The 26,887-nt window shown below is 45.4% G+C and overlaps 1 protein-coding gene across 2 annotated transcripts in view; it reads right to left on the bottom strand.

The window, feature by feature from the left end:
• Positions 1 to 26,887, bottom strand: part of RBPMS (RNA binding protein, mRNA processing factor) — a 173,617-nt gene that overhangs the window by 22,036 nt on the left and 124,694 nt on the right. Inside the window, exons 6-7 of one of the 2 annotated variants that reach the window (XM_057697829.1) lie at positions 3,207 to 3,337; positions 216 to 460 (exon numbers count right to left, since the gene is read on the bottom strand). In XM_057697829.1, the coding sequence (XP_057553812.1) occupies positions 329 to 460; positions 3,207 to 3,337 (263 nt within the window). In that variant the 3' untranslated portion in view covers positions 216 to 328. Of the gene's footprint in view, positions 1 to 215; positions 461 to 3,206; positions 3,338 to 26,887 lie in introns of those variants that run through there. The other variant, XM_057697830.1, reaches the window with a different exon arrangement.

Genomic DNA, 26,887 nt, shown 5'->3' with positions numbered 1-26,887 from the left:
ATCTTCTAACACGCAGCTCTTGACAGTTCAGGAACCCAAGAAGATACGAGTGGCAGCAGTGAGGCCTCAGCTCTGGACCAAGTCTCCCTGGGATGCTGAGTCCTTCTCGCATATCATGTAAATACTCAGTGTCATGGGCCCAGCTCTCCCAAAATCTCAGTCAGAGATAACATCTTAGGCTGCAGAATCGCATCACCATGAAAACAAAACGCTGCAGTCTACTTGAGATCATTTTTTTTCTCTAATTAAAATTTTTATTGAAATCTCTCAAACGTTACCAAGAAATAGTTTTTGCAAAAGGGGGGGAAGAAATAACTAACAAGCAAATTCAACATGGGAGCTCCCTCTGCTGGTCTGCAGTAGGTTGATATGTTACAAACACATTCCCAGAGACAAATCTAATTTGCTGGAGGAGTGGACAAAAGACAGGTGTGTTGGGCTTTGCCTCAGGAGAGAAACACTAGAAGAAAAAAAAAATCCATGTCTCAAAACAGAGCACAACATCGCCAAGAAAAGCAAAATTACTTATAAAAGCTGATCTCCAAAGACATATAATAAGATTTCCAAAACGAAAATGGAATTCTCCACTAAAGGGGAGGCTCCATCCTGGTCTTCCCCTCTGCTCTACCTCCAGTTAATAAAAATTCTCTAAGGCCCTTTGGGTGAAGCTTAAGTTCTGATTCCCTTGTCTCTGCTTCCAAGTCTCTTTTTAGAGGCTTCTCATCTACTTAGAGAAGAAAGATCCAAGAAGTCATTGGAGCAAGGCTTTCCCAAAATTCCATCAAAGAATTAGTCTTTGGTGAGCCAGCACTGAGGTGTGCCAAGAGCCGGGAGTCAGGTGACCTGGCTCTGGTCATGGTAGAGCCACTCGCAATTTTGGACAACTCTCTCCATCTTCTCCGGTCTGTCTCCTCATCTGTAAAATGGGTCAGACCAGCTGACCTGTCAGGCCTCTCCCAGTTCATCCTATGATTCTCATGTTTCACAGACATTTAAACAACCACATCTGTTCAGCGGTCTTTAGGATACACAACCAAGGCTTGCACTGGGAATGACCCCAAACAAGAAGTGGGGTTGAGCACAAGGGTCTCACTGGTATCAGATGAGAGTCCCACCAACTCTAGGACTGATGTGGCGGTGCCCCGCGGGTTCCCGGCTGGAAAAGTCTCAAGATCAAGGAGGAGCTCACGGGCAAGGTGCTGCCATGGGCGATACCTCCCAGGAAGCCGTAATGGTTGAGTCCATCTAATCTTGGCACTGTCTCTCCTCATCCTTTCTCACAATGGCCTGGGCTTTCTGATCTCATAAGGCTTTTTTAGCTCCTTCTCCCACCAAATTCCCAGGATGACTTTGGATTTCATCCGTGAGATGAACGAAGGGCAAATTACCTAGATGTCGTGGCCAAAAGGCACCATTCCCAGTCCTTTTTGGCCACTGTCAGTTCTTGCTTTTCCAGGGCAATGGTGAAAGGCTTTGTCGCTGGTTAACCAAAGCCATGGAGATGTAGAAGACTAGGCAAACTGGGCACCCCTTCATGGTACTATTCACACGAGCCTCAACGGTCAACTGAGTTGGATGTAGGCAGTCCAGGGAGGGGAAGCGTTGGGTCACACAGCCCCAGGTGCCGGGGGTGGGCCGCAAACAGAGGGGACGCTTTGAGTTGCTCCACAGCATCTACAAAATCATCCCTGGGGCCGCTACGAACCTTCCGGTCACTCAGCAGAAGGTATCTATGGGTTTTTTTTTACTTTCCCTCCTCCCTCCCCTGCTACCTGCCATTGCAAGGGTGACCAAGCACTGACACGGACAAAGGTGGAAAACGCAGCAGGGGAAGGAAAAGCAAAAAGCACAGCGAATCCAGAAATCGGGTAAGTCTCAGAAGAACCCTTGTTACTTTGTTTTCTGTGCCAAGTACTCTCACCACCACCACCTACATTTCTCTTCACTCTTTGTGCTACGTTCTACCCACTTCTCCCAACACAAAGGGTAATCACTTCTGAGGCCCAGGCACCAAGGCCTCCCCTTTGTTAGTCTGCCTGCACGCTGCCTGGGAAGCTGGGCTGTCCGTGCACGTAGGAAGCACGGAAGACTCCGCTGAGAGAGAGTGGGAGGATGCCCAGCTAACAACACTCCTGACCCCATGGCCTGCCCGTGAGACCCTCGCTGGGGCTGCTGGTTGGTGTCTTGTACAACACAGTAAGTTCTGTACAGCATAAGAGTTTTAAGTCAGAAGGGTTTTCTGGCAAGCTGTTTATTTCATCCAGCCTGGTAAAGAAACACTAAGCAAAACAAACAAAAACCCCACCTGTTGCAGGCTGGTAGTTTTCAAAAAATAGGCTCTCCTGCTTTTAGAGGAGCTATACGTACAGTAAAGCAAATGAAAGCTAGGATCTTTCTATCTTATTTGCTACTGACCATCACTCTGAATCCTAACACTGACTTACTACTACTTGTACTAAAAGCAAAGCTAAGAGAAACATTTTTTCCAAGGGAAAAGAAAAGGTTGGTAGGTAGACAGTAATCTTTGTGAAGAAACAACGGAGTCTGTTTATAAAGCTCAGGCTATTCTTAACTAAGAAAGAAAGCTGGTCAGAAGAGACACCTCTACCTGGACCTATAATTACATTTAAGACACTGTATTGTACCTCCTTTTCTACAGGGTCTCTTAAAAATGGCAAAAAGGAACCCTGAATCTTTTCTTTAACACGTGTATGACAGCACACAGCCTGCCTCCTGGAAGCTCCCAACTTTCTCCTCTGTCACTGGAGCTCACAGAACACAAGAGGAGAAATCTCAATACACAGAGACACACGCGCACACGTAACTCCTGTGACAAGCGCACGCCTCCCTCTGCAGCCCCTCCACACGGCCAGGCACACACGTCTCTGCCCTGGTGACGCCCTCTAGCTGGCTGGGGGCTGGGGGGGTAACCTGGGCCCGGTCTCTCGTGTGTGATGAGGGTGAGATCATTAAGGAAGAGAGAGGTGTTGTTTGGGCAAACATCAGGCAGTGGGTGATATCATTGCTGTCAGACGGTCCTCAGAAGTCCTGGAGGAGTGTCAGCTTGATTTAGAGGGGATCATTCATCTCTCGAAGGTGGCTCTGTTAGCTGGATAGGTGTTAGTTGTATGGTGTGCTCTGGGGAACCAGGTTTGAAAGGACTGGTGGTGGAGTGAGTGAAGTCGTGGCCGATGGGTATAAATTACCTGGGCATGCAGTGAAGCGGGGTAGGTGAAAGCAGGAGGAGGTAGAGCAGGCGCTAACTCCGCTGGGTACAGAGGGTACGGGGCCCACACTTCAGGGCTACTGGGGTAAAGTGCAGGCACTGTGAGCTCATCTGCAAGAAAAGAATAAGGGAAGAAGTTAGTGGTTACCAAACAGCTGGTTCCAAATCAGAAACAAAACACCCAATCACCCCGAGCCCCAATCAATGTCAGAAGTCAAATCACTCTCAGTCTTTTAATAACCTGTTGGCTTTGGTCCCCCAAACACTAAGCAAGAGAATGGTAAATACAAAATGAAGGAGAAAAAAAAAAGCAACAAGCATCTGCTTCCTGTCTAGCCTGCCGAGATCTCAGGCCCAGACTCCACCTTGGATACTCTGATGTCTTTCCAACTGCAGCTCGGGGAACCCACCAACAGCGGGGACTTCCTGCACCGAACAGCAAATGGGGTCCTCTGAGGAAAAGAGGAAGAAAGAGAAGCAGTAGGCGATCTCCCGGGAAGCCCCACTGCAGAGCCTTTGGGAGAACAGCGGCTTCCCGGCAGGACCCCGACAGACCAGAAGGACTGCAGGAGGTTTCTGTAAATCAGCATAATTACTGCTGACAAACACCGCGGTCACGGAGCATTTTCTGTTTGGAAGCACAAGGCCAGACACTGTGCCTTCAGGGCACTTAAGATGTTAAAAGTTCAGAGAATGGAAGTGCAAAGCCTGGGGTATTCTGATTAAAGTTAAGCTCCAGAAAGCTCGAAGTAAGGACATTCACAATTGCTGTTTACACTGATTTTATTTTCTAGGGGAAAAAAAAGTCAGTCGTGTTGCCAAATGACGGGTCTAAACGTTCCTCGTGCAGCTCTGATTCCACTCGGGTCAAGTTTGCAGTCTGCCAGACTGAAGGGCAAGTGCCCGGGCCTCAGGATGTATCAGGAAACAACCCATTAAGGTAACAGCAAACACGAGAGAGCATCTCAGCAAAGGCAAAAATAACCTCAGTCAATAGTCATGAATGTGGAACCTGTGAAGCAGCAATCTCGATGCGTGCTTTTATCACCTGTCAAAGTCTGAAATCAAGTCGGCCAGGGATGCTCCCTAGCACCACAGAGGGAGGCAGGAAAAGGTGACCCGGTGAAGCCATTAGTGACTCTGCCGTTTAGGACTTTCCAGAAGTCCACAGTACACGTGACCCAAGGTCAAGAGAGTCACACTCTACTCCTTCCCACCACCTAAGCCACCCCAGGCCCTCATACTAGGTCTCCCCCATCTCTCCCATCTCCCCCAAATCTGACTCTGGGCAGGTTTTTCAGTGTGCGAAGGTGGTTAGAAACAGAGAACTGCACTGCTGAGTGTGACATGGGGACCGCTGTCTAGAACCGCCGGAAAGCAGCTGAGCCTGTGGGTGCATCTGGGGCAGGGGACAGGGTGTGTGCAAGGCTTCTGCTGCCAGCCAGCATGGAAGAGCCTCTGCCAGGATGAGACAGTCTAGAGCTGACGGAGGGGGACGCTTCAGAGGGCAGCAGGGGGTCCCCATGTGGTGGGGTGATACGCGGTGACCACCCTGGCTGTCTCCCTCAACAAGGCAGTTAAAACCACCTCCTCAAGACCTGGTGATGGGAACACAGACGGCTTGTCTATCTAGGCTGGGGAGCCTGGGCCGAAAGAGGGGACGAACAGTCATTATTCGGGTGGGGAAATGTGAGTGTCACAACCCTCTTTAAAATGATCAGGTCTACCCACCTGCTTCCAGTTCTAGGGTGTGTAGATGTCTGTAGTTTCTGTAAGGAAATTCCTCATAGAGGGGTTCAGAGAACGCTTAACAGACCCCTGTGTTTCCTGTCGTGATGAGACCATATGATTCCCATTAGAGCAACTGCTCTTGTGAGAGCCCAGCTCGTGGAAACCAACCACTGCCAGAACCAATGCCTCAGATTTTAAACAAACAACCATTCTCAGGAATGGCGAGCTATTACTGTTGCTGTTATTGTTATTTCAGCTACTATGCTATTTTAAGACACAGAGTCTTTTTTTTTTTCTTTTTCTTTTTTTTTTAAGTCAAGAGAGTCTCAAGACCCGACACACTATCTTCTCAGCCCCTGCCTGTCCAGCCCCACCGTAAACTATAAAGACCATCAGAGGGGCTGTGCTTGGCCTGCAGCCAGACTGGCTAAAGGTGAGGGTGGCTGCAGGGTGCCCTGCAGCTTCCTTTAGAAAGTTTAAAAAAGTTTGTCTTTTAAGATATATGATCCTAAAGAGATTGAGTCTGGGTTTCAATCTCGGCCTGATGGAACTTATGATTTCCAGACATTTCCACATTTTATCCAAAAGCATTACTTCACACTGGGCCTATACAGATGCTTGGAGACAACTCACTGATTGACATTTGCATAAAACCAAGCCCAGAACTTCCTTGGTGGCGCAGTGGTGAAGAATCTGCCTGCCAATGGAGGGGACATGGGTTCGATCCCTGCTCCAGGAAGATCCCACATGCCACGGAGCAACTAAGCCCGTGTGCCACAACTACTGAGCCCACGTGCCACAACTACGGAAGCCCACATGTCTTAGAGCCCGTGTTCCACAACAAGAGAAGCCACAATAAGGAGCCCACGCAGCACAATGAAGAGTAGCCCCTGCTCACTGCAACTAGAGAAAGTCCATGGGCAGCAACGAAGACCCAACACAGCCAATAAAAAAAAAAAGAAACAAACAAACAAAAAAACCAGCCCAGCAGAATGGGGGGCTTGCTTCCAAATCCTCTAAACGCAAAGCTGCAGAGTAACATATAGTCAGGTAGTGAAGCCGAGGCCTAAAGAACTAGGGGGAACGTAGGGGATAAAGCTCTTGCTCCATCTCCTCTCCCCCTTCTCCTCTTGGGATGGACTCTGGAGTTACCATAAATGTCAAGAGACACGTGGTGGGTTGATCAGGAGGAGGATGAACGCAGAACGTGTCAGTGGCGATGCTCTGTGCTGGTGAGCACTGGGGGGGGGGGGGGGGGGGAGGAGGTTACTAATGACATTCTCCAGGCAGGAGTGGGTCTTATTCAAGCCTGCACCCCTGGGCCAGCTCTGAGCCTGGCATTCAGCAGGCGGTAATGCTTACTGTATCAAATAGTACACGACAGAAAATTCTGAAGTTGTTTAAAAGATACACCACTGTTTTCTTTGTTAAAGGAACTGAGGGAATTAGGAACTAGACCTACAATGTCTCGAACCCTGCAGTATTTGTCATATGCACCCAAAAATGGGGCAAAGGGAGGCTAAAACCAGATCAAGCGTTTGGAGCAGGAATTTTCAAAGTGAAAAACAAAAGCAGTGGAACCTTTCCTCAAACATGTTTCCCAGAAACTCTGGTTTCATAAAAGTGCGGTGGTTTGCTGGTGGTCTGGGGGTGGAGGTGGCGGGGGGATGGCTGGAGGACCTCAACCCCTGTGATGGTCTCCCAAGTACACCAGGGTTCCGGAGAAAACAGTCTGAAAACCGCTCCTACAGCTGCTTTTACCCAGGGGCTGGTTTTTAAAGTAAGCTCCTCTTCAAAATCTCTGAAGTCTGACTTCATTCCTGCAGCTCCTGGAAACCCATCTGAGCGAGGGAGGGAGGGCCATGGGTGGCCAGCGCAGGGTGGGGAAGAAACAAGGAAGCAACTGGGAGGGAACAAACAAAACAGGCGCTCTTGACGGACTGCAGTGGCCAAGGTACCCTGGAGCTTGAGTGAGCTTTCATGGCCTTGCAAAAAGAGGTCAGATAAATCTAACCCAAGCCATTCGGCAGGTAAAACAAAAGGAAGAAAGGTAAACAGCCCAGGCGGAGCTATGCACTCCCTCCTCCGTGCTCCCAGGAGCACTGCTGCCCCCACGGCGCCTGTGCTGGGAGCCGGGGCTTCTCAAAATGTGCTCCCCAGACCTGCAGGATCAACAGCAGCTAGGAGCGCGGGAGAAACACAGATTCTCGGCTCCAGCCCAGACCTCCCAAATCAGAAATTCTGCCCTCCTGGTGACTGTGATGCATGCTTAAGTCTGAGAACCACTGCTGTCTAAGTTATCTATCTTCTTGCTTGTCTTTCTCTCTTATTATATTATTACCTGCTTGACTGAAGTGTAGGCATTTTGCTTTCAAAGTGCATAGGATACTACCTGTTACATCTGTTGACTCCATGAGTGAAACACTCCAAGAGAGAAAATGCAAATGGAAGTGATCGTCCTGGACTCGTTTTCTACGAGAAACTGGAGGGTCAAAGTGGACCCAGTCTGACATCCCTCGCTGGGCTCAGAGCCACCCAGGCACACTGGTGGCAGTCGGCCCCGGGCAGGATCACACGGGTGGGAGAGCATGGACACCTACGTTTCAGTAGGAGGCTGAAGACTCCCCGAAAATGCACACACTCTCCATTGATGGAAGAGGGCGGTGAGCTGAAGAAGCTTTTTGCATCTATCCTTTTTGTTGCTAACGCGGCCTTGAGAAAATGACACGAGCTGAAGAGACAGGTTTTCCACAGCACAAGCCCTTCTCATGACTCCCCAGTGGAAGGAGCAGGCGGTAGGCTCAGGCGGGCTTCCCCTTCCTTAGTCACTGTGAGCCCATCCTGCTCCAACTTAACAGGACGGGAAGGCTAAAAAAAGAAGAGCAAGTTTGCTGCCCTAGGCCCACTGGGATGAATTGGAGTCAGGGAGGGGGTGAAGGTCCCCCTAACAAAAGAGGCTCTTGACCATCCAGAGTTGAGCCTGACGCCAGTGAGCAGAAAGAGATCCGGAGGCCAGGGCTTTGGGCCTAATCCAACCCTTCTGAGAGGCTGGGTCAGTCCTTTCCTCTTGCACCAGATATGGCTGCATCCTTTCTCCTTTTGCACCTCGGAGGATAATGTGGTTGAGGGTTCACCATATACATCTGAATAGGCCTTTTTCTTAGCACACGAGTATGTAACTGGTAGAGTTCCAACTGAATTCTAACCAACAAGGACTAGAAAGCTCCCCAGTTCCTCCCTTCAACCCCTTTGAAAAGAAAGAACTGCCAAGTCTCTGATGAAGGTTTAAACCCAAAGAGCTCGTGAAGATCCCCTAGTCTGCCTTTCCATCTGGATGAGGAAACGAGGATGCAGACAGGTGAAGCTTCCAGTCTAAGGTCACACCGGAACAGATACAGATGAACGATTCTTAGAAACAACCGAGTAAAGAGGAAGAGGGAGAATCTTTAATGGACGTAACCTCAGTACAGTGGAGAACCCAAGGTCCAAGAACCTGAAGTCAGTATTTACTTTGTCTCTTGGATATTTCCATTTGGAAATATTCCACAGCAATCTCATACCCAGCATGTCTGCAATGAAACACACTCGCTCCAATGGCCTGTCTTCCTTGACTCCAGATTTCAGTGAAAGACGCTGCTGAGCTGCCCAAGCTAGGGTGACCTGGAAGTCCCCCCACCCTCCCTCACATCCAGGCTTCCACCAAGGTCCTTTTGAATCTATCCCATCATCACTCTGATCTACTAAAAGGGACTCTTAATAGTTCTCCTGCCTGCCACACTGCACCCAGGTCTTTTAAAATGTACGATTCAGTAATACCACTCTCCTGCTTACAACCTTTCTATGACTTCCCTTTGCTTTCTGGACAGGGTGCGATCAGGGCCTAGAAGACCCCACGTGATCCTGCCCTCGTCCACCTCTCCAGCCCTGGCTCTCACCTGCTTCTCCCTCCTGCTCTAGGATCAGTCATTTTCCTGGCTTGACCATATATGGTTCTCTCCCCACTTCTAGGCCTAGTACGCACTTGTTCCCTCTGCTGGGGGTGTTCTTTCCTTTCACCTGGCTTAACTCATTCATTCTTCAAAGCAGTCCACTTAGATGTCACTTCCTTGAGGGGTGGAGGGGAGGTGATGCTTGCCTTCTTGGGAGCAATTAGTACCCTCCTCTGGGTTCTGCGGCACTCTATACCTCCCAGTCACAGTGGTTTCTCCCAGGACTCTAAGTTCTCACTCTTTGCTTACACCCTGTGCCTAGCACACTACATCAGGAAGTATCAAGAAGTCAACCATTTGCTCCATACTTGATAAAATGAATGGAGAAAAAAAAAAGAAATCTTGCCCTTCAGGAGGAAATGATTAAACTGTAGGTTGATTCAATTCTGCGTGGGAGAGAAACAGGCACAGAGGATGAATGTGAGAGCATGCAAATGCTACTTTTTAAAAATAAGATTACATGTCAACCCTGTTTTAGTAACACCTATTTCCATACTTTTTATACACAGCTGAAAGCCTGAATGTCATTATTCCAGTTCCTTGTTAAAAGCTCTGGAGAAAGGGGCAGGAATGGGTGTCTCATTTTTTTTCTTTTTCAGATCTTTATTGGAGTATAACTGCTTTACACGGTTGTGCCAGTTTCCGCTGTACAACAAAGTGAATCAGCTGTATGTATACATATCTCCGCATATCCCCTCCCCCTTGAGCCTTCCTCCCACTGTCCCCATCCCAGCCCTCTAGGTCATCACCCAGCATGGAGTGGATCTCCCTGTGCTCTGCAGCAGCTTCCCCCCAGTCATCTGTTTTCCGTTTGCTAGTGTACACATGTCAGTGCTGCTGTCTCACGTCATCCGATGATGAGGTCTACCCAACGCCTCGCAGCTAACTCACAGTGTCTGAACCGGGATTCGAATCCAGGGCTCGTGTCTCATGCTTTAGGCTCCCTGTCACATACCATCCTGTCCTCCCCAACACGGGGATGCCCCCACTACTGGTGGTGGTGACAGGCCCCTGGAGAGCAGGTGGACTTGGTCTCTAGCTTTGAGCATACTCAATGTACTACAACAAACGCAGGGACAGAGGCCTCCAGGAGAGCGTGCCTGCAAAGATGAAAAATTCGGCCAGAAAAAAAACAGCAGCCATGACACAGAAGGCCCAGGCATGATGAAAAATTCCAAACAAAAAAAAATAAATCAAGGATTCTGTTAAGCAGTCACCTCCTACTCACATACCTCTGCAAGGACTTGATCCAAGTTTGTTAAGTAAACCCTTCAAAAACCAGCCTTAAAGGCTCCCCCCTCTTTTGAGGACTGTCCCATTAGGACATGCTCACCTGGTGTTAGGGCTAAGAACACAGTGCATTCCCAGTTTCTGTGGCTGAGCACAGGGCACGTAGCTCCTGCAGAGGGAGAAGCAGTGTCCCCTCAAAGTTCATGTCTGCCTAGAACCTCAGAATATAAGTTTTTGAAAACAGAAATTTTGGAAATATAATTATTTAAAAGGATCTCAAGATGAAAACATCCTAGATTGGGGAGTTGGCGGGGGGCAGTTCCTAAATCCAATGACTGATGTCCTCATTAAGAAGAGGGGAGGGGATTCCCTGTAGGGCCAGTGGTTGGGACTCTGCACTTTCACTGCCAAGGGCCCAGGTTCGATCCCTGGTTGGGGAACTAAGATTCCACAAGACGCGAGGCTGGGGGGAAGGGAGGTGGAGAAGAGGAGAGGACAGAGAGAAGGAGGTGATGTGAGGATGGAGACAGGGGTTGGAATGATGCACCTATAAGCCAAGGACTGCCGGCACCACCACAAGTTAGGAGAGAGGCATGGGACGGTTTCTCTGTCTCCAGAAGGAACCAACACCGCGGATACCATGATTTCACACTTCTGTCCTCCTAAACTGCAAGAGAATACGTTTCTATTGTTTCCAGTCACCCAATTGGTGGGAATTTACTGTCATAGCCCTAAAAACCTTCAGTTCCCAGGGAAGGTCACATACTTCATTAGCTCCCCAAGAAGGTAAATGTAGGGAAAGAATCAGAAGATTCAGTGAAAAACACAAAGGATGTGTTCGGTACCCCCCAGCACAAGTCAGGGCTGCAGGTCTGTGTCCTGCGCAGGGAACCAACAGTGCTACGAGATACCAGGAGAAATCTAGCCTGTGCTCAGCCCTCTTCCACTCTACCTGCTCTTGAATGGTCCTTGACTCCTGTGTTTGCCTAAATTACTAATTCTATTTAGGAGAATTCATAAATCTGCAGCTTTGATTTTCACTCCAAGGCAGACATCCTAAACACACCCAAGTCAACTCATCCAGAAATGCACTCCCTGTCGCTCAGAAACCAATTCCTCTTCTTACCTCCCACATCCCTTTATCCCACTCATTTCAGGTCCAAAGCCTCCTTCATCTCCCATATCCAAATGACTGCTAAGTCCTAACACAATAAAGACACCAAAGATACTAATGATAATAAAAGTAGTAATCGGGACTCCCCTGGTGGTGCGGTGGTTAAGAATCCGCCTGCCAATGCAGCAGACACGGACGGGTTCGAGCCCTGGGCTGGGAAGATCCCACATGCCTTGGAGCAACTAAGCCCGAGCGCCACAACTACTGAAGCCTGAGCACCACAACAAGAAGCCTGGGCACAGCAGCCCCCGCTCAACGCAACTAGAGAACGCCAGCGCACAGCAACGAGGACCCAATGCAGCCAGAAAAAAAAAAAAAAAAGCCCAAACAGTAGTAATAAAGAAGCTAATGTTTCTGAAGCGTGTCTTCCGTGCCACACACTGTGCTAGTGCTCCGTGTGGGAGGCAGTAACACCAGCCCCATTTACGTTACTAGGAAGCAGAGGCACACAGAGGTTCAATACCCAGCCCAACGGCTCGCCGCAAGTGACAGAACCAGGGTGTGACTCCGAGTCATCTCCATCCAGAATCCAGAACCCTCACTCCTCGCCTCCCCACATGGACTACCTTTCCTCTGTGCCTTTCTTACTCTCTCTTCCTTTCCATCCCTGCTTCTACCATCCAAATGCATGTTCCCACTGGGACTATTTTAACAGCCTCCTGACTTTTACACTGGCTTCCTAATAACGTCCACCGTCTCTCCACTCACATTTTTCTCTCATAACACATACTCCTAGAGCAGCCCTTTAAACCTGCAGGCAGACCCAGACCAACAAAACAAGCATGCCAAGGAAATTCCAAAAGCAAGCTGGTCTTCATTCAACTGGCCCAGAGTCACCTGCCCTCCAGTTAACGATTTTCAGCCATGCCCCCGAGCAGTCCCTGCTCTCGTGGTCCTGTTCTTTCCCTCCTGCGCAGCTGTCCCATGCCCAAATACCTTCCAACCCATGGTTTTAGAAAGACCTGACCCTTGATCTGAGAAGTGAAGGGAACCTAGAGCATAAGCTGGAAGAAAACTTTCCTCGGGGGCCCTGACTGAAGTCACCACTGTTATCTCCTCTTGGTCATCACAGTGGGACATTTTCATAGCCCTTCCTTCCTGAGACCCGCAACTGCAGGGTTGAGGGTCACCCAGAGCTCCCCCAGCCAATTCCCTTCCCAGACACGGCAACTGAACTTTGAGGGTATCTCCCTCAGAGCCAGTTGTTAAGAAACTGACTGCAATCAAATCTGGGGGTTCGACAGGAGCTCTGTTTCCAGAAAGCATTGGTTTTATATCATATAAACAACATAAAAACATTCGCCCAGCTCCACTCTGCTAGAGACCTAGGTCAGCTTCATGAGGGTAGAGATACTTTCATGTATTCACTGCTAGCTACTCCCTGCTAGTGAACACTGCTAACTATTTATTCACTCATGTGCCCTTTCAGTGTCTGGAGCAAAGCAGACAAGCAACATTCCCTGTAGGAATATACCCTCCCTTTGACACAGCACACCCCGCTTCTTCCTCTTTTCTAGTCCAGAACTGTACTGTCAGTTAAAATGTTTCTTCTGCCTCTTTTGCTGCCCAGACAGCCTTTTCCATCTGTGGTAGCTAATTTAATTATGAAGAGATTTCAGCATTGAACATAAGAGAAGCTGTGTGGCTGTCTATGGGACCAGTCCCATAACAAAGGGTCACAATGAGGATATTTACGCAGTGCATACTTTGTACAAAATACTTCCCAGACTTTAACCTATTTATTCGCCAGAACATCCTTCTGAGGGAGGTACTGCTCTCATTATTCCATGTCACAAAAGCCGGAGAGATGAAGTGACAGGCCCAAGGCCATGCAGCTGGAAGGAGTGGAACCACGACTTAAACACTAGCAATGTGGCTCTGAAGCTCGTGCTTCTACCCGCTGTTGAGACGGTGGTTTTTTTAGCCAAATATCGTCCACACAAACCATAAAGCTTAACTGTGTAAGTTGGAAAAGACAGCTCACCACCTTCAAAAACAAAAAGGAAACAAAATACTACTTTACAGTGGATGAATAACATAAGAGGTTATTTTGAGAATGTGACAATTCTGGTCTGCTTCTCTGGCACTGATGATAGGTAATGAATACTTAATTCAAAACATCGATACTAAAAAGTATGGTAAGGTAATTCAGAGATGAGTTTTACAAAACTAGTTAGAAGACGCACTGTGTGTAAATAAGCACTAAGTAAGGGAGAAAGAAGACGTGAGAAATTACACGCTTGAATCACAGAGATGGTCGATGAGAAATGGCAATGACTTGTGCTTTACTGAGAATACTGGCAGGAGTAGAAAGAAATTTCTTCCTCCATTTAAAAAGTATATAAGGAAAAAAATTTTTAGTGTTTTGGTAAAACCTCTCTTTGCTACTCACTTTCTTGGGCATTCACGTATTATTTGTTGAGGGAAGAAGGTGAGGAAGGGAGAGGTACACTTACAAGAGAACACAGCCAGGCATAGGTGTCTTTTTAACGAAACTGCTGCTTGGAGAGATCTCTATTTAGTCTATACAAATAGATAATCGAGAGAGCTATTTTATTAAATGATGAGCTACTTGAAAGCAAGGCCTGTGTCTGTTTTGCTTCACCAGTGCCTAGCACAGTACATTTATCTAGCAGACATTCATTATTTTTGATAAATGCCGTGTTAGGCATAAATCTTTAATTTACATACGTTGTTTTCCTTTGAGATTAATTTTAGGAGTGGAACAACTATGTCTAAGGTGATAAGCATCTTTAAGGACCTTGACACATCTTGCAGTGCTGAAATGTTTCAATATACATTCCCAATAGAAAGAGAAACATTTGTACCAACTTTTAATATGACAATATTGGGAATCACTAGTAAAAACAAACAAAAAAACCCTGACAATTTTACAAGCAAATATATCTCTTATCTATGTATCCATCCATCCATCCGTTCACCCACCCATCTAGCTGCGCTGCGCCTTCGTTGTGGCGTGAGGGCTCTAGTTCCCTGACCAGGGATTGAACCTGGGCCCCTTGCACTGGGGGCACAGAGTCTTAACCACTGCACCACCAGGGAAGTCCCTCTCCTTTACTTTAATGTACATTTCTTTAATAGTTAATAAAGCTGAACTACCGTACTCCCAGATTCTTATTTGGAGCAGGTGCTGCCTAGAAACGTCTTCCTTAAGGCATGCTGCTCTCTTAAAATAAGTCCAGGATGGACCAAATACCCTTCCCCACAGCTCCCATTCACAGCATGTGCACCTTGATTACCGCATTACTATCGCTCACACTGAAAACCATCTCTTTCTGTATCTTTCTCCTTCCCTGAGTTGTAACCTTCTACTGCCAGCACTTACGGCTGGCACACACAAGACATTCAATCAAAGTTTGTTACATTTAATTGATATTTCCAAGTGCCTGCAACTTATGACACTATCAAGAGGATGTAAAACTAAGAAATAAATAACCCCAAAGGTTTATAATTTAGCACATTCCCTTGACTTTTAAGAAAATAGCAGTCTAAATCTGCACAGGCTCCAGTCCTGGATAAGAAGGCAGAAATTTTAATAACCTGTCACAGCTACCAGTTTTCAAGAGATTGAAGCTGACTTAGGGGACTGATGAAGCGGAACCTCAAAATATACATCAGAGTACAAATAACACAAATCCAGACACACACATTAGCACACTGGCCTATGGGCCATGCGAGGGATTCCTGAACGAAGCCGTGTCTGAACTGAGCTGCTTTCATGCCTTCCCTTCTCCTGCTCTGTGAGCTCAGCAACCTGTACCCCCACCCCCAACTCTGACCCCCTCCCCGCTTTTGGATCCCCACCTATGATCACTGGCTGGACCCTGGCGATTTCACCTTGATTTATCCACAGGGAATGCCGAGGATATTCACAAGCCATCGACAAAGCGTTAATATCCTGGCTGCACAGATGAGAGGTGGGTGGGCCACACTGGTAAAACCTATGTCATCCCTGCTTCCTCCTTCTCCAGCTTTCTCTGTCAGATCAATCCTAGTCCGTAGTTTGCTATGTTGAAAATAATTCTGAGTTAACTATGCATGGCTATGTCAAAAAGTTCCAAGCGAACTTTCTAGAACTCAAGAAAATTTATCTATCTCTTGGAAATGAGAAAAACTGGCACTAGCTGATGCGAACATTGTGAAGATCAAGGGGCCTTTTCAATCACTGAAAAGGTACAGCCCATAGCCTAAAAGGTGTCAGTCTTACAGAGATGATAAAGCCCTATTGAAGTAAAATGCCATCATCTCTAGAGATAAACAGATGAAAAATTTATAGTTTCTCAGGTGATACTATAATTTGGACTCCTAGAAATTCAAGTTCAAATTGCAATTATAAAATTGAACACATCAGTTAACCTAGAGGGAGCTGTATGTATCATTTATCACCTTCCTGACTGAGATGGCTTGGGCACTTTACTACAACCACCACCTCCTGACTGTCAAAGCCCAGGGGGACATGGTGGCCGAATTGCATGCGTGGTAAATGCCCCCAAAACCCCCTGTGTGAACATGACTTCCCCAACTATTCCTGCCCCAGCCTCTGAATGGTACTTAGAAAATAAGGAAGAAGACACGACATAGTGAGGACATCTATCCCTCATGGCATGGTGGTGATCATCATTTGATAATATTAAGATGTGAACTGAATGCCTAAAATACCACTATCTTGGTCCTAGGGAAAGTCTTCTTTACTTAGTATCAGATATCTCCGCACAGCCATGCTAACAGATACAGCAAAGGCTGCTTAAACATTTCTCTGTGCTGAGGTGTTTTCGCATTTCTTTCAGAAGACTAGAAATCAATCACTTAAATATGAAAATTCCTGTGAACTGTGAAAAACCTACTGCAACAAAGCCATCAGAACACTTAGGACTTTCCGTCCACAGGTAACAGACTTGCCAGCATGCAGAAAACTCAGAAAAGTTGCTTTCCCTTTTCCATCCCTTCTAAACTTCTTCCTTGATCCATTCAATTTTATAATCTAGTGACCTCGGAGTAAAACCCGTGTAAACAAAACTCCACTTCCAGGAACAGTGGTTGCAAGAACTGCTTTCCTTGGTCCCCCTGGGCTCTGAGACATAGCACAGGTCCCACATCACCACGGAAGGACAGACAGCTCCACCTGCACACTCTAGCATGGCACTGAATAAAATGTGTTCTAAGAGGGCTGAACATGAGGCCACAAGCTGGATGAAATAACTGGGCGGCCTGCAGTTAACAACAACAACAGGAGACTAAGCTAGTTCTTAAATACAGCTCAGGGCCAGCACGAATGAATAAAAGCCCACAGGATGCAACAATGCCAATTTAGTCAGGGCTACGTTCTCTCGCACTTTATCACAACTCTGTCAATGTCTTCAACAGATATTTTCTAAGTACCTAACTGAGGGCCAGGTGCTAGGTCGATACCATCATTTCAGATTTCCCCAGCCCAAATCTGCAACAGCAATGCTGAGCAACAGCAATGCTGAGCGACAGCGGGGCCTCGTTATCTACAAACTTGAAGGGTAATTCCTATTTAATTCAATGTCTCTTGGTGATCCTGGGGTGGAGAGAAAAATGTACTTGAAAAAAACTATTTGGAAATGGAACTCCTTATGAATTTCAAGATGGCAGGCTGTTAAGAAGATGTGATTTATCATCTGGAAAGTGCTGGAAGAGCTGTAAACTCTCCGCGAGGTCAGCAGATGGTCACTGAAAAGGACTGGGCGAGAGAACAGATGACCTTCTTGCATCAGTATTACATATGCCGTAATTCCAGAAATGCAGTGAAAGGTGACTCAACAGGTCTCACCCCGAGGTCAAAGCAGTGTTTTCCCCCTTCGAGTCTTAGCTGTACGTGTTGCTAGCTGTGCCATCTCGGACAATTTATCTAATTTAATGTCTCTGCGCCTCAGTTTCCTCAGATAAATTACACACGATCACACAGGTTCACATATAAAAAGGAACTGAGAACTTGGGGTGCATGTCCTAAGTGTACTGCGTCATGCAGTGTTCGCTAAAAACCATCACAACTGACACGGATACTGGACAGGAGGTGAGGACACAATCTGGGGGTGTAAACAATGGCTCTGCTATAGGAAATCCATCCTAAGTACAAGAAAATTCCTTGGTTCATCACGCCGTCTGGGGCCGTGCCTGCTTGGAGCAACAGCAAGGAGTGGTGCTGGGCCACGTGTGCCCTTAGCCACTTTTCATGTCTAAAAAACGTTTCATGTTTCTTCCTCATTCTTTTGTGCCTCATACGTACTGCTCAGCTCTTTTTACCGGGAATAACCTGATCACAAGCAGATAAAGCTTTGTTACCTACATGGCATTTACTTTTTTATTTTTAAGACAACAGTGCTTTTTTTTTTTAATAGCATAAGGCTTCCTTTAAAAGAAGTCTCACTGCCCTTCCGCTTCTCTAAGAGAATATGATCTGCTCAAAGGTCCACTTAACCTCGTAAATGAAAGTGGCCAAGTACCTCTGGAGACTGTGATCTCCACCTCCCCGGTCACCGGCTTCCACCGGCTACGACAGGACTAACTTACCACACCAGCCCCAGGAGTTGATGCACCTCAGTGCTTGAATGACCAAACTGTATTTTCCCTTTTTTCTCTCTCTCTTTGCCTTATAAATATCAGAAAGATTTAAACACAAAGTTTAAGAACAACCACAACAAAAAGCCTAGATCTTAATTGTGCAGGAGGTTAACAGTCGCACTGTTGACTTTGCAGTAAGATAAACAGTAAAAACTTGGCAAGCACTACTGTATACAATCCCCCCCTCCCCCCTCATTCCTGAAGACTGCACTCATTCTTGGGATGTGAATGACAGGAAGAGTTCATCTGAGAGAACAGGGCATCCTAACCTGGTGAGAAGTCCTGAAATTCCAAAAGAGAACTGGAGGGTTTAGACTAACTGAGCTTCTTCGTTTGAGGGAAAAAGTAATTCTATCTCATGAGGATCTCAGGTCTGCGATGGTCAGGTTACCTTCAAATTCTAAAAGGTTGCCTGTTAGTGTTAAGTCTTTGCAGGTTTTACGCTGACGTACAGAACTATGGAAACCTGGACGAGGGGTCGGCAGGAAGGCTGGCTGGCTCCAGCATGACTTCTGAGTCTTGGTGGGCAATCCAGGCACAAACCAAGGAGTTTGTGGGGTTGCGTCACCTCCTCAGACGCCAGAACACCTTAAGAGTAGAAAGGACAGGGCTTCCCTGGGGGCACAGTGGTTGTGAGTCCACCTGCCAATGCGTGGGACACAGGTTCGATCCCTGGTCTGGGAAGATCCCACATGCCGCAGAGCAACTAAGCCCGTGCGCCACAACTACTGAGCCCACGTGCTGCAACTACTGAAGCCCTCTTGCCTAGAGCCCGTGCTCCGCAACAAGAGAAGCCACCGCAATGAGAAGACTGCACACTGCGATAAACAGTAGCCCCCGCTCTCCACAACTAGAGAAAGCCTGCGCGTAGCAACAAAGACCCAACGCAGGTAAAAATAAAATAAATTTATAGAAAAGAAAAATAGTAGAAAGGACATGCCCAAAGCCATCCCAGTGCCCGCGAGATCTCTCACTAATCTAGAACTGGGGACAGGTTAAGCATTATGAAGAAGGTCATATAAGGTTTATTTTGCCTTTTTTTTTTAATTGAGGGGGAGGACCTTAATGTTCAAATCTAGAGTCTGGTTAAATAACTATAAAATAGCACATTATTATAGCCACTGAAAATGATAATGTGGCAAATCTGTATTTATAAATATGGAAAAACGTTAACACTCAGTGAAAAAGAAAACAGGGTACAGAACGACATGGATAGTATAATCTCATTAGTAACGCACACACACACGCTCTGCAGGCGGGACTGGCACAGTGCTTTGGGAAGCAGCCCAGGATTTGAGCTACTTATTAGCTATGTGACCTGGGGTAAAGCTAGCAACTTCGTTAAGGCCAAACTTCCTCATCTGAAAATTATTAAAGAGAAAGAAGGGCAGGAGGAGGAGGGGAGTACCTGTTCTCACAGGCTGTTATGAGAATTAAATGAGAGTATTAAAGGATTTAGAAAACTCCTTGTGGATATACCACATTCAGTGATATTACTGTTGATTCTCTCTGGATAGTGGATTTTACAATCTTACTTATTCTTAATTTTATACTTGTTCGATTTCATACAGAAGAAAAATACCTAAACTACAGCAAATAAGCCATTTAAAAGAGTGGATATATGTATGTGCATAACTGACTGACTGTGCTGTACACCTGAAACTATCACAATACTGCAAATCAACTAGACTCCAAGAAATATTTAAAAACAAATACTACTAGACATTACATGTCTCAAAATCACCTTGAAGGGCAGGTATTACTGCTTCCAACTTAGAGACAGAGAAAACTCAGGGTGAGAGAAGCCGAGTAACTGGTCCCAGTTCCCACAACCGACACGTAACAGACCTGTATGTCAGAACCCAAGTCTGCCTGACTCTTGCAAATACTACTAGAGAAAGCAAGTGCAATGCAGACTTCTCTGCAACAAGGTGTGATGCCCAGGACTGAGGACAGGAGATTCCACCCTGGGGTGGTCCCTCAGCTTACACTGTATATATGCCAGTTAAAACCCGGGCTCTGTACAACAGCCAAAAGGTGGAAACAACTCAAGTCCACCAGCCGATGAGTGGCTAAACAAAATGTGGTCTTATCCACACAACGGTGTATTATGCGGCCATAAAAAGGAATGAAATTCTAACACATGCTACATGAATGAACCTTCAAACACGAAGAGAAAGTAGCCAGACATTAATGGCAAACATTACATGATTCCACTTACATGAATTATCCAATGGGCAAATTCAGGTGACAGAAAGCAGATTAGAGATTCCTGGGGGGCTGTGGGGAGGGGGGGAATAGGGAGTTCTTGCTTAATGGTTAGTTTCTGTTTCGGGTGATAAAAAAAAAAGTTTTGGAAATAGATAGTGGTAATGGTTGCAAAACGTGAATACCATTAATGCCATTGAATTGTACACTCAAAAATGGTTAAAACAGCAAATTTTATGTCATATATTTTACCACAATTTTAAAAATTAATAATATACAAAAACCACAATGAAGTGTACACTTTAAATGGGTGAATTGTATGGTATGCAAATTATATATCAATAAAGCTCTTTAAAAAAAACAAAAACACCTTGCGCTCTGCAGCCCAACAGACTTGATTTTGAACCCCAGATGGGCAGTTTGCCAAATGTGACACCTTGGACATATTTTTAAAACTCTCGGAGCTTGACTGATTCCTCATGTGTAAAATGAGGATAACACAACTGTATTGCTGTGACAGGTTGTTGTGAAGAGTAAATGAGGTAACGAAAACAAAGAGCTTAACAAAATGCCCTGAATAACAACTGCAGCTCTTATCATCACCACCACTATTTTTAAACTTCTCATACCCGAAGATTCCCAAAGGTCAAACATGCTACCTGTTGACTCCAGGTTTTTACAGCTCCCACAGCTATGTAAGACCTAAGACCCACCTTGACAGCAAGAAAAGATAATGTCCTGGTTTTCCACATGGAGTTCATTAGGCAAACATGTTTGCAGGGGCTCCACCCTCCTGATGCGACATCAGCTCGCCCCTCTTTGCCACCAAAATTTCACAGCAAATCAGAGGAGGGACAGGAACACGGGATCTTATTGGAGAGTCTGCGTGAGCAGCTCAGCCCACCTCGTCCTAAGTAATGGAACATTCCACACACACAGTCCATCACCAAACGAGGAATACACTTTTTTAAAGTATCTTTATGGACAGTATGTGAAGAAAGAAATGAAGCAAGCAAAGGAACTGCTGACTGCTCTTTCTCAACCGCTCTCTCTGTCCATCTCCCTCTCAGAGGTACACCTACCCAGTTCCCTCGTCCTTTTCTCTTAGCAACTCCTCTTTCCAATCTTTCAATCATGTTCTTCGTGCTGGATCCCCTCCAAGTTTTTCTCTTCTCAAACAGTGCTGAGGCCCAGCGTGGGATGCAGGGGCTGGGAACAATCTGGTAAACGAATCATAAAGCCCACGGCACGTACAGCGCGGGGCTTGGATGGTCCACAATGAAAAGATCAGGCTGTCAATGTAACCAGTGGCCGCGGGCCAGCGAGTGGGTGACAACGACAGTATTTACAAACGTTTCACAGACGGGAGAGACTGTTTGGAGAGCTGTCTCTGGACCTTTCATGAGAATTGATGGAAAGAGATGGGAATGGGAGGTTGAGCTCAGAGGCCTGGAGAACTGGCGGTTGGGGGAAGAACAGCCCCATCCAGCATGACGCTGGGAGCCCTACAAGAGGCCTCTCAGGGCAGCTGTGAGATTACGGCGAGGCCAGGCCTCCATGGTGTGGAGGCTTCACACCAGCTCCCAGGACCCTTCCATCTGTTAATTCCTCTGCCCTTGTTGCAAATATAGAACGAGAAGCCGGCCTGAGAGTTTACGATAATTCATCTCAAGGTTTTGCTGGAAAAGTTGTTTTGTTCCCATACTCGGAATATCTTTAGATGAGAATCAGGTCCAAAGGGGCAAACAGGGCTGGAAATAAATAGAGGTGGGGAGAGAGGACTGGGAAAGTATCTTGAGAGTATGTGTCAGAAAAGCAGGCGAACATGCCCTTTTTAGGATGGAGCCAGAGAGCGTATCCTGAATCATCCCCCTGGCACTTTTGATGACGCCTTTTTAATCATCATGCTTAATTTGGGGGGACGAGAAAATATCTAACACAAAGCTATCTCCTTCAAAACCTGATGCTGAGTAACCACCCTTCTTATACATTTCCAATAGCTTCCAATCGCTTCTATTAGTATTATTATTTTGCTTATTTTTATTTTTGGCTGCGTTGGGTCTTTGTTGCTGTGCATGGGGGCTACTTTTTGTTGTGGCGTGTGGACTTCTCTTGTGGCAGAGCATGAGCTCTAGGCACACAGGCTTCAGTAGTTGCGGCTCGCGGGCTCTAGAGCACGGGCTCAGGAGTTGTGGCGCATGGGCTTAGTTGCTCCGTGGCATGTGGGATCTTCCTGGACCAGGGCTCGAACCCGTGTTCCCTGCATCGTCAGGGGGATTCTTAACCACTGCGCCACCAGGGAAGCCTCTCCAATTCCTTTTGAATCAAAGATCACTCCTAACTGTAACAGGATTTTCTTTTGTTCCTTCCTTCCTTCCTTCCTTCCTCCCATGTCCCCCCCACAACTCACCTTTTGCTGGCAAAAGTCAGTTATGATTTCTTGAAAAAAGTTATTCTTGCCATTGAATATTAAAACCACTTCTTCCTCCTGCCTGGAATGTAATCTGTTTATATCGGGGGAGCCACACAACTCACAACAGCTTTCCCAAGGCTGTGTGTACTTCCAGAGCCAACTTCAGGGCTTCCCAGTTATTAAAATTAAACTGAGCTTGAAAGGTTGATCTCAGTGGAATGCCTTTACTTTTAAGAACTTCTTATACCTATCATCCAACTTAACTGTAGTCAGTATTTCCACAACCACCTTTACTGTCTTCCTTCCCTCATTAGAAGGAAAACAGTAAGATCTTTGCCTACCCTTCTTCAGAAGGAAAGCTAGCCTTTAGTCTTTTCCCAGTGACAGCTCTTCTACAAGCAGGTAAGTATGTTCTGCCCATGGATAAGAAATCACTCTTTCTGGACTATCTTTCCTTCTGGAGAACCTTCTGCCAGAAATCTAAATTCTGAAAGGTATCATATAAAAGTGGGATTAAACTTGTACCATGAGGCCCAGGGATTAAAAATAGGTTGTGGGGGTGGAAGTTTCAGGGTATACAAACTTTGGCCAATTAGAAGCAGAACTGAAGCAAGAATTAACTTAGCAAGTATTCATTAAATACTACTGTGTCTAACACAACATCCAGTTTTATTACTCAAAAAACTTAGAGACCACAGAGGGGGGGATGGAGAGTACTTAGTGACTTCAATACATTATATAGTACTGAATACAGTATGACGAGTTTTCTCTAAAGGAACAAACACAATTCTATAGCAGCAACTAATCTAGTAGGGCAGTTAATCCAGTAGGGCAATTAAAATTCCTCCTTTGGATTAGTTAGGCTTTCCAGAGGAGAAGACTGTTAAGGTGATTTCTACAGGACAAGTAGCTAATTTGCAACAGGACTGAATTTATGGCCAGGGAATGGATACCCTAAGCAAAAAGCCCAGAGGCAAAGAGGGGACATGGTTTGCCAGCACAGACTCCCGGGGGCTGTGTATCGCTGAGACACCAGGGTAAGGAGGTGAGACTCTACCCAGAGGGCAATGGAGCTCTTCTCAGGCCACTACCAGCATCTATTAAAAACAGCTTTTTCTCAAAAAGCTATTTTAACTGCTGCTAATCTGGGGTTTAAATGCATCCAGTATTTTAAACAAATCAATACTTTTCACCTGAGTGTTAAGGAACTCTTTCCCACACTGTATGGTATTCAGGGGAGAGTTCAACAGAGAAGTAGAGAGAGGCTGGGAAGGCCAGCTGCAGGGCACTCACCAGGGGCAGAGGTGGCAACTCTACTCGGCTTGAGCCTGAGGTCAGCAACCTACCTGCCCTTTAGAAGCGTCTGTGAGCCTTCCTCTATGCCAGGATGTATCTACCTATAGTCTCCTCAAGGAGCTTCCGTTCTCCCAAACTAAAATCTCATTACTCATTCACTTTAAGGAGTATCACTTAAAGGAGTAACACAATCCCTTCTACAAACTGGAAAAATAAAATGCTCCTGTGGTTTCACTTAAGCATTCTAAGGCACTTCATGTTTCTCAAGCGTAGAGTCTCACACTTTCATCTGATGGTTTGTATGATGGCTCTAGAATTTTAGATGACTTCAGAGAGGAAGCCAGTGAACTTTGAAAGGACATCATTTACATTTGTTTGCCATATCAGGTGGCACTTAAAATATATAAATAGGGAGATGTGGGGAAGAAAAACAAAAAGATTTCTAAAGTTTCCACAGGTCTACTGTAGATCCTTTTCATTTGGGGGTGAGGGGGGGTCAAGTGGAAAAATGATTATATGATTTAAAACACTTAAAAAAAGAATCACATAGTTTCCTGTTTGCGCATCTCTTTTGGCATTTGTTAATATCAGAGTCTAGGTCTTGGGAGAGGCCAGTATATTTTAGACTTTTAAAAGTTCACTTAGATTTGAACTAGAAGTGGGAGACTGCTAATTGCTAAATTTAGCTTCCATGCAAAATTACTACATTCAAAACTTAGTTCAACCTTTGAGGAGTATTTGCCAGAAGTCAAATTAAATTGCTATTTTAGGAAAAGAACTGAAACGGAACAAGTTTGAGAAATATTCACTATATATAATAAAGTGCCTTTTGAAATACCTTTCAATGACAAGGTTTACTCTTGTTTATTAAATTTCTTCATAAATATATCTAGATCAAATTTCTTCATAAATACACCCACTGATAAATTGAGAGAGAAGTGTTAGGAAAAGCGGTATGTTTAGGTGAAATGATGGGCTCCACTCATCATGTTCCCATAGGATTCCAGCTTTGGTATTTATTATCGTGTTAAAAAATGGTCTTTAAAGAGCATGGGAAAAGGTGCTACAAAAAAGTAGTTTTCCTGGCAAAGTTTAAATTTAAGATTCTAAAGCCACTAACGTTTGGTTAAATGTATTTCTTAAAAAATATACAGGATCAGGCAATAAATAAGTAGACCTAAGTAATGATAATGTCTGGGTAAGCATCAGAGAATCGAAATGTCAGGATAAACTGGGGGAGGCTCTGGAAGTCACTTTTGGATCTTTAAACTCTCCTGTGTTAACTGTTCACAGTTCCTTTCTTTTAATCTCTCACCTTGCTTTCTTTATCCTTTCTATCGTTTCTCCTAAATGAAGGTGAGCACTTACTGGGGACTGTGGTTAAAGAAGAGAAGGAAGCTGCTGTTAGGGATGAGATTGAGGCAAGACCCATATATTGAACTCTAGGTTCCACAGTTTGTGACCTTGGGGAAAACTATAACTTCCCTTGAGCCTCAGATACATCATATATAAACAAAATTAAAATTTATGTACGCTGATACATGGCCGTACGCTATGTAAATTGTTTTAATCTTTATACAGGGCTATCTGGCAAATATATAAAATGTTTTAGAATTTTCATGAAATACATTAAAATAACCAAGGTAAGTATGTAACTAAATATGAAAGGAATGGGCTATTAGGTAAAGTTCATTAATGGCTGTTATCACAAAAAGAGATGAGGATACAACTAATCATTATGTGGAAAGTACAACCGCCAGTATAAGGTATTCTTGCCCAATTACACAAATTCCAACCTAAATCTGATCCAGCCTTCCATAAACTACTAATTTACACAAAATTCAGAAACAGGAACATGCTAAACGACACCAAAGAGATGCAATCAGCAACATCCATGCCACAGGAAATTATGGGATAAATAATCTATGTTCTTCGATAGCTACACAGCAAGGAAAACAGAGAACGAGAAAGGCACAGAGAGATTTCCAACCCAATATAGAGATTGTATAGATCTGTATCTTGATTTAAACAAGCTGTTAGAAACGTCAAAACATTATGCAAAGAATCGCTCTACTTTTGTGTGTATTTGAAATTTTCCATAATAAAAAGTTAAAAATAAAAAGTTAGAAGAATGCCATTAAAAATGGTAAGCCCTAAAAAAAAAAAAAAAAAAGAAAAAAGGTAAGCCCTAAAATGGTACCATTAAAAATGGTAAAAGTGAGATAACAATTTGTAAATGTAAACTCTTTCTTGTCTGTCCTCTTGGTTATTTGATTATTTCCCCAGTCACCAGAGTGTAACATACCAAGAGACCATTATAACATCACAATTTGTGTCTCTATTAAGTGTGATGTGACTTATGGACTTTGTAAGAGCCCAGGAATTACGAAAAAGGTATTTCTAGAGGAACTAACTGCGTTCTAAATGACACTGTCTTTAAGCCGAGTTTCAGGTCCCCCGGTGAAGCAGTACAATTTGCATTGTGCCATTATGTAGTGCTTAATATATTTCAAAGCACGTTATCTCATTTTATTCCTACTATAGCTCAGTGAGGTCAAGCAGAACAGGGAGTGCATCGTCATTTTAAAGGCAAACCACCAGCTGTGATCGGTGCTCATGTTATCAATTTGTGTGGGGGAAGAAAAAAGAACACACAAAACTACCAGCTTCTCCTTCAACCAAATGATAAAGAAACTATCCACTGAAAATAAACCACACTAGCGAAGAAAGCATTGTTTTTCTAACAGACATATCAGTAAGGGAAACAAGGAACAGATAAATAAAAAAATATCACTCTTGGGCTTCCTTGGTGGTGCAGTGGTCAAGAATCCACCTGCCAATGCAGGGGACATGGGTTTGAATCCAGGTCCAGGCAGATCCCACCATGCCACGGAGCAACCGAGCCCGTGCCCCACAACTACTGAGCCCATACACCGCAACTACTGAAGCCTGCGCTCCTGGAGCCTGACCTCTGCAACCAGAGAAGCCACCACAATGAGAAGCCCGCGCACCGC

This window comes from Hippopotamus amphibius, chromosome 10, assembly GCF_030028045.1.
Source record: "Hippopotamus amphibius kiboko isolate mHipAmp2 chromosome 10, mHipAmp2.hap2, whole genome shotgun sequence".
In the NCBI taxonomy this organism is placed as follows: domain Eukaryota; kingdom Metazoa; phylum Chordata; class Mammalia; order Artiodactyla; family Hippopotamidae; genus Hippopotamus; species Hippopotamus amphibius.
The sequence above is the reverse complement of the archived record's forward strand: the minus strand, read 5'-3'. Positions and strand labels throughout refer to the sequence as shown.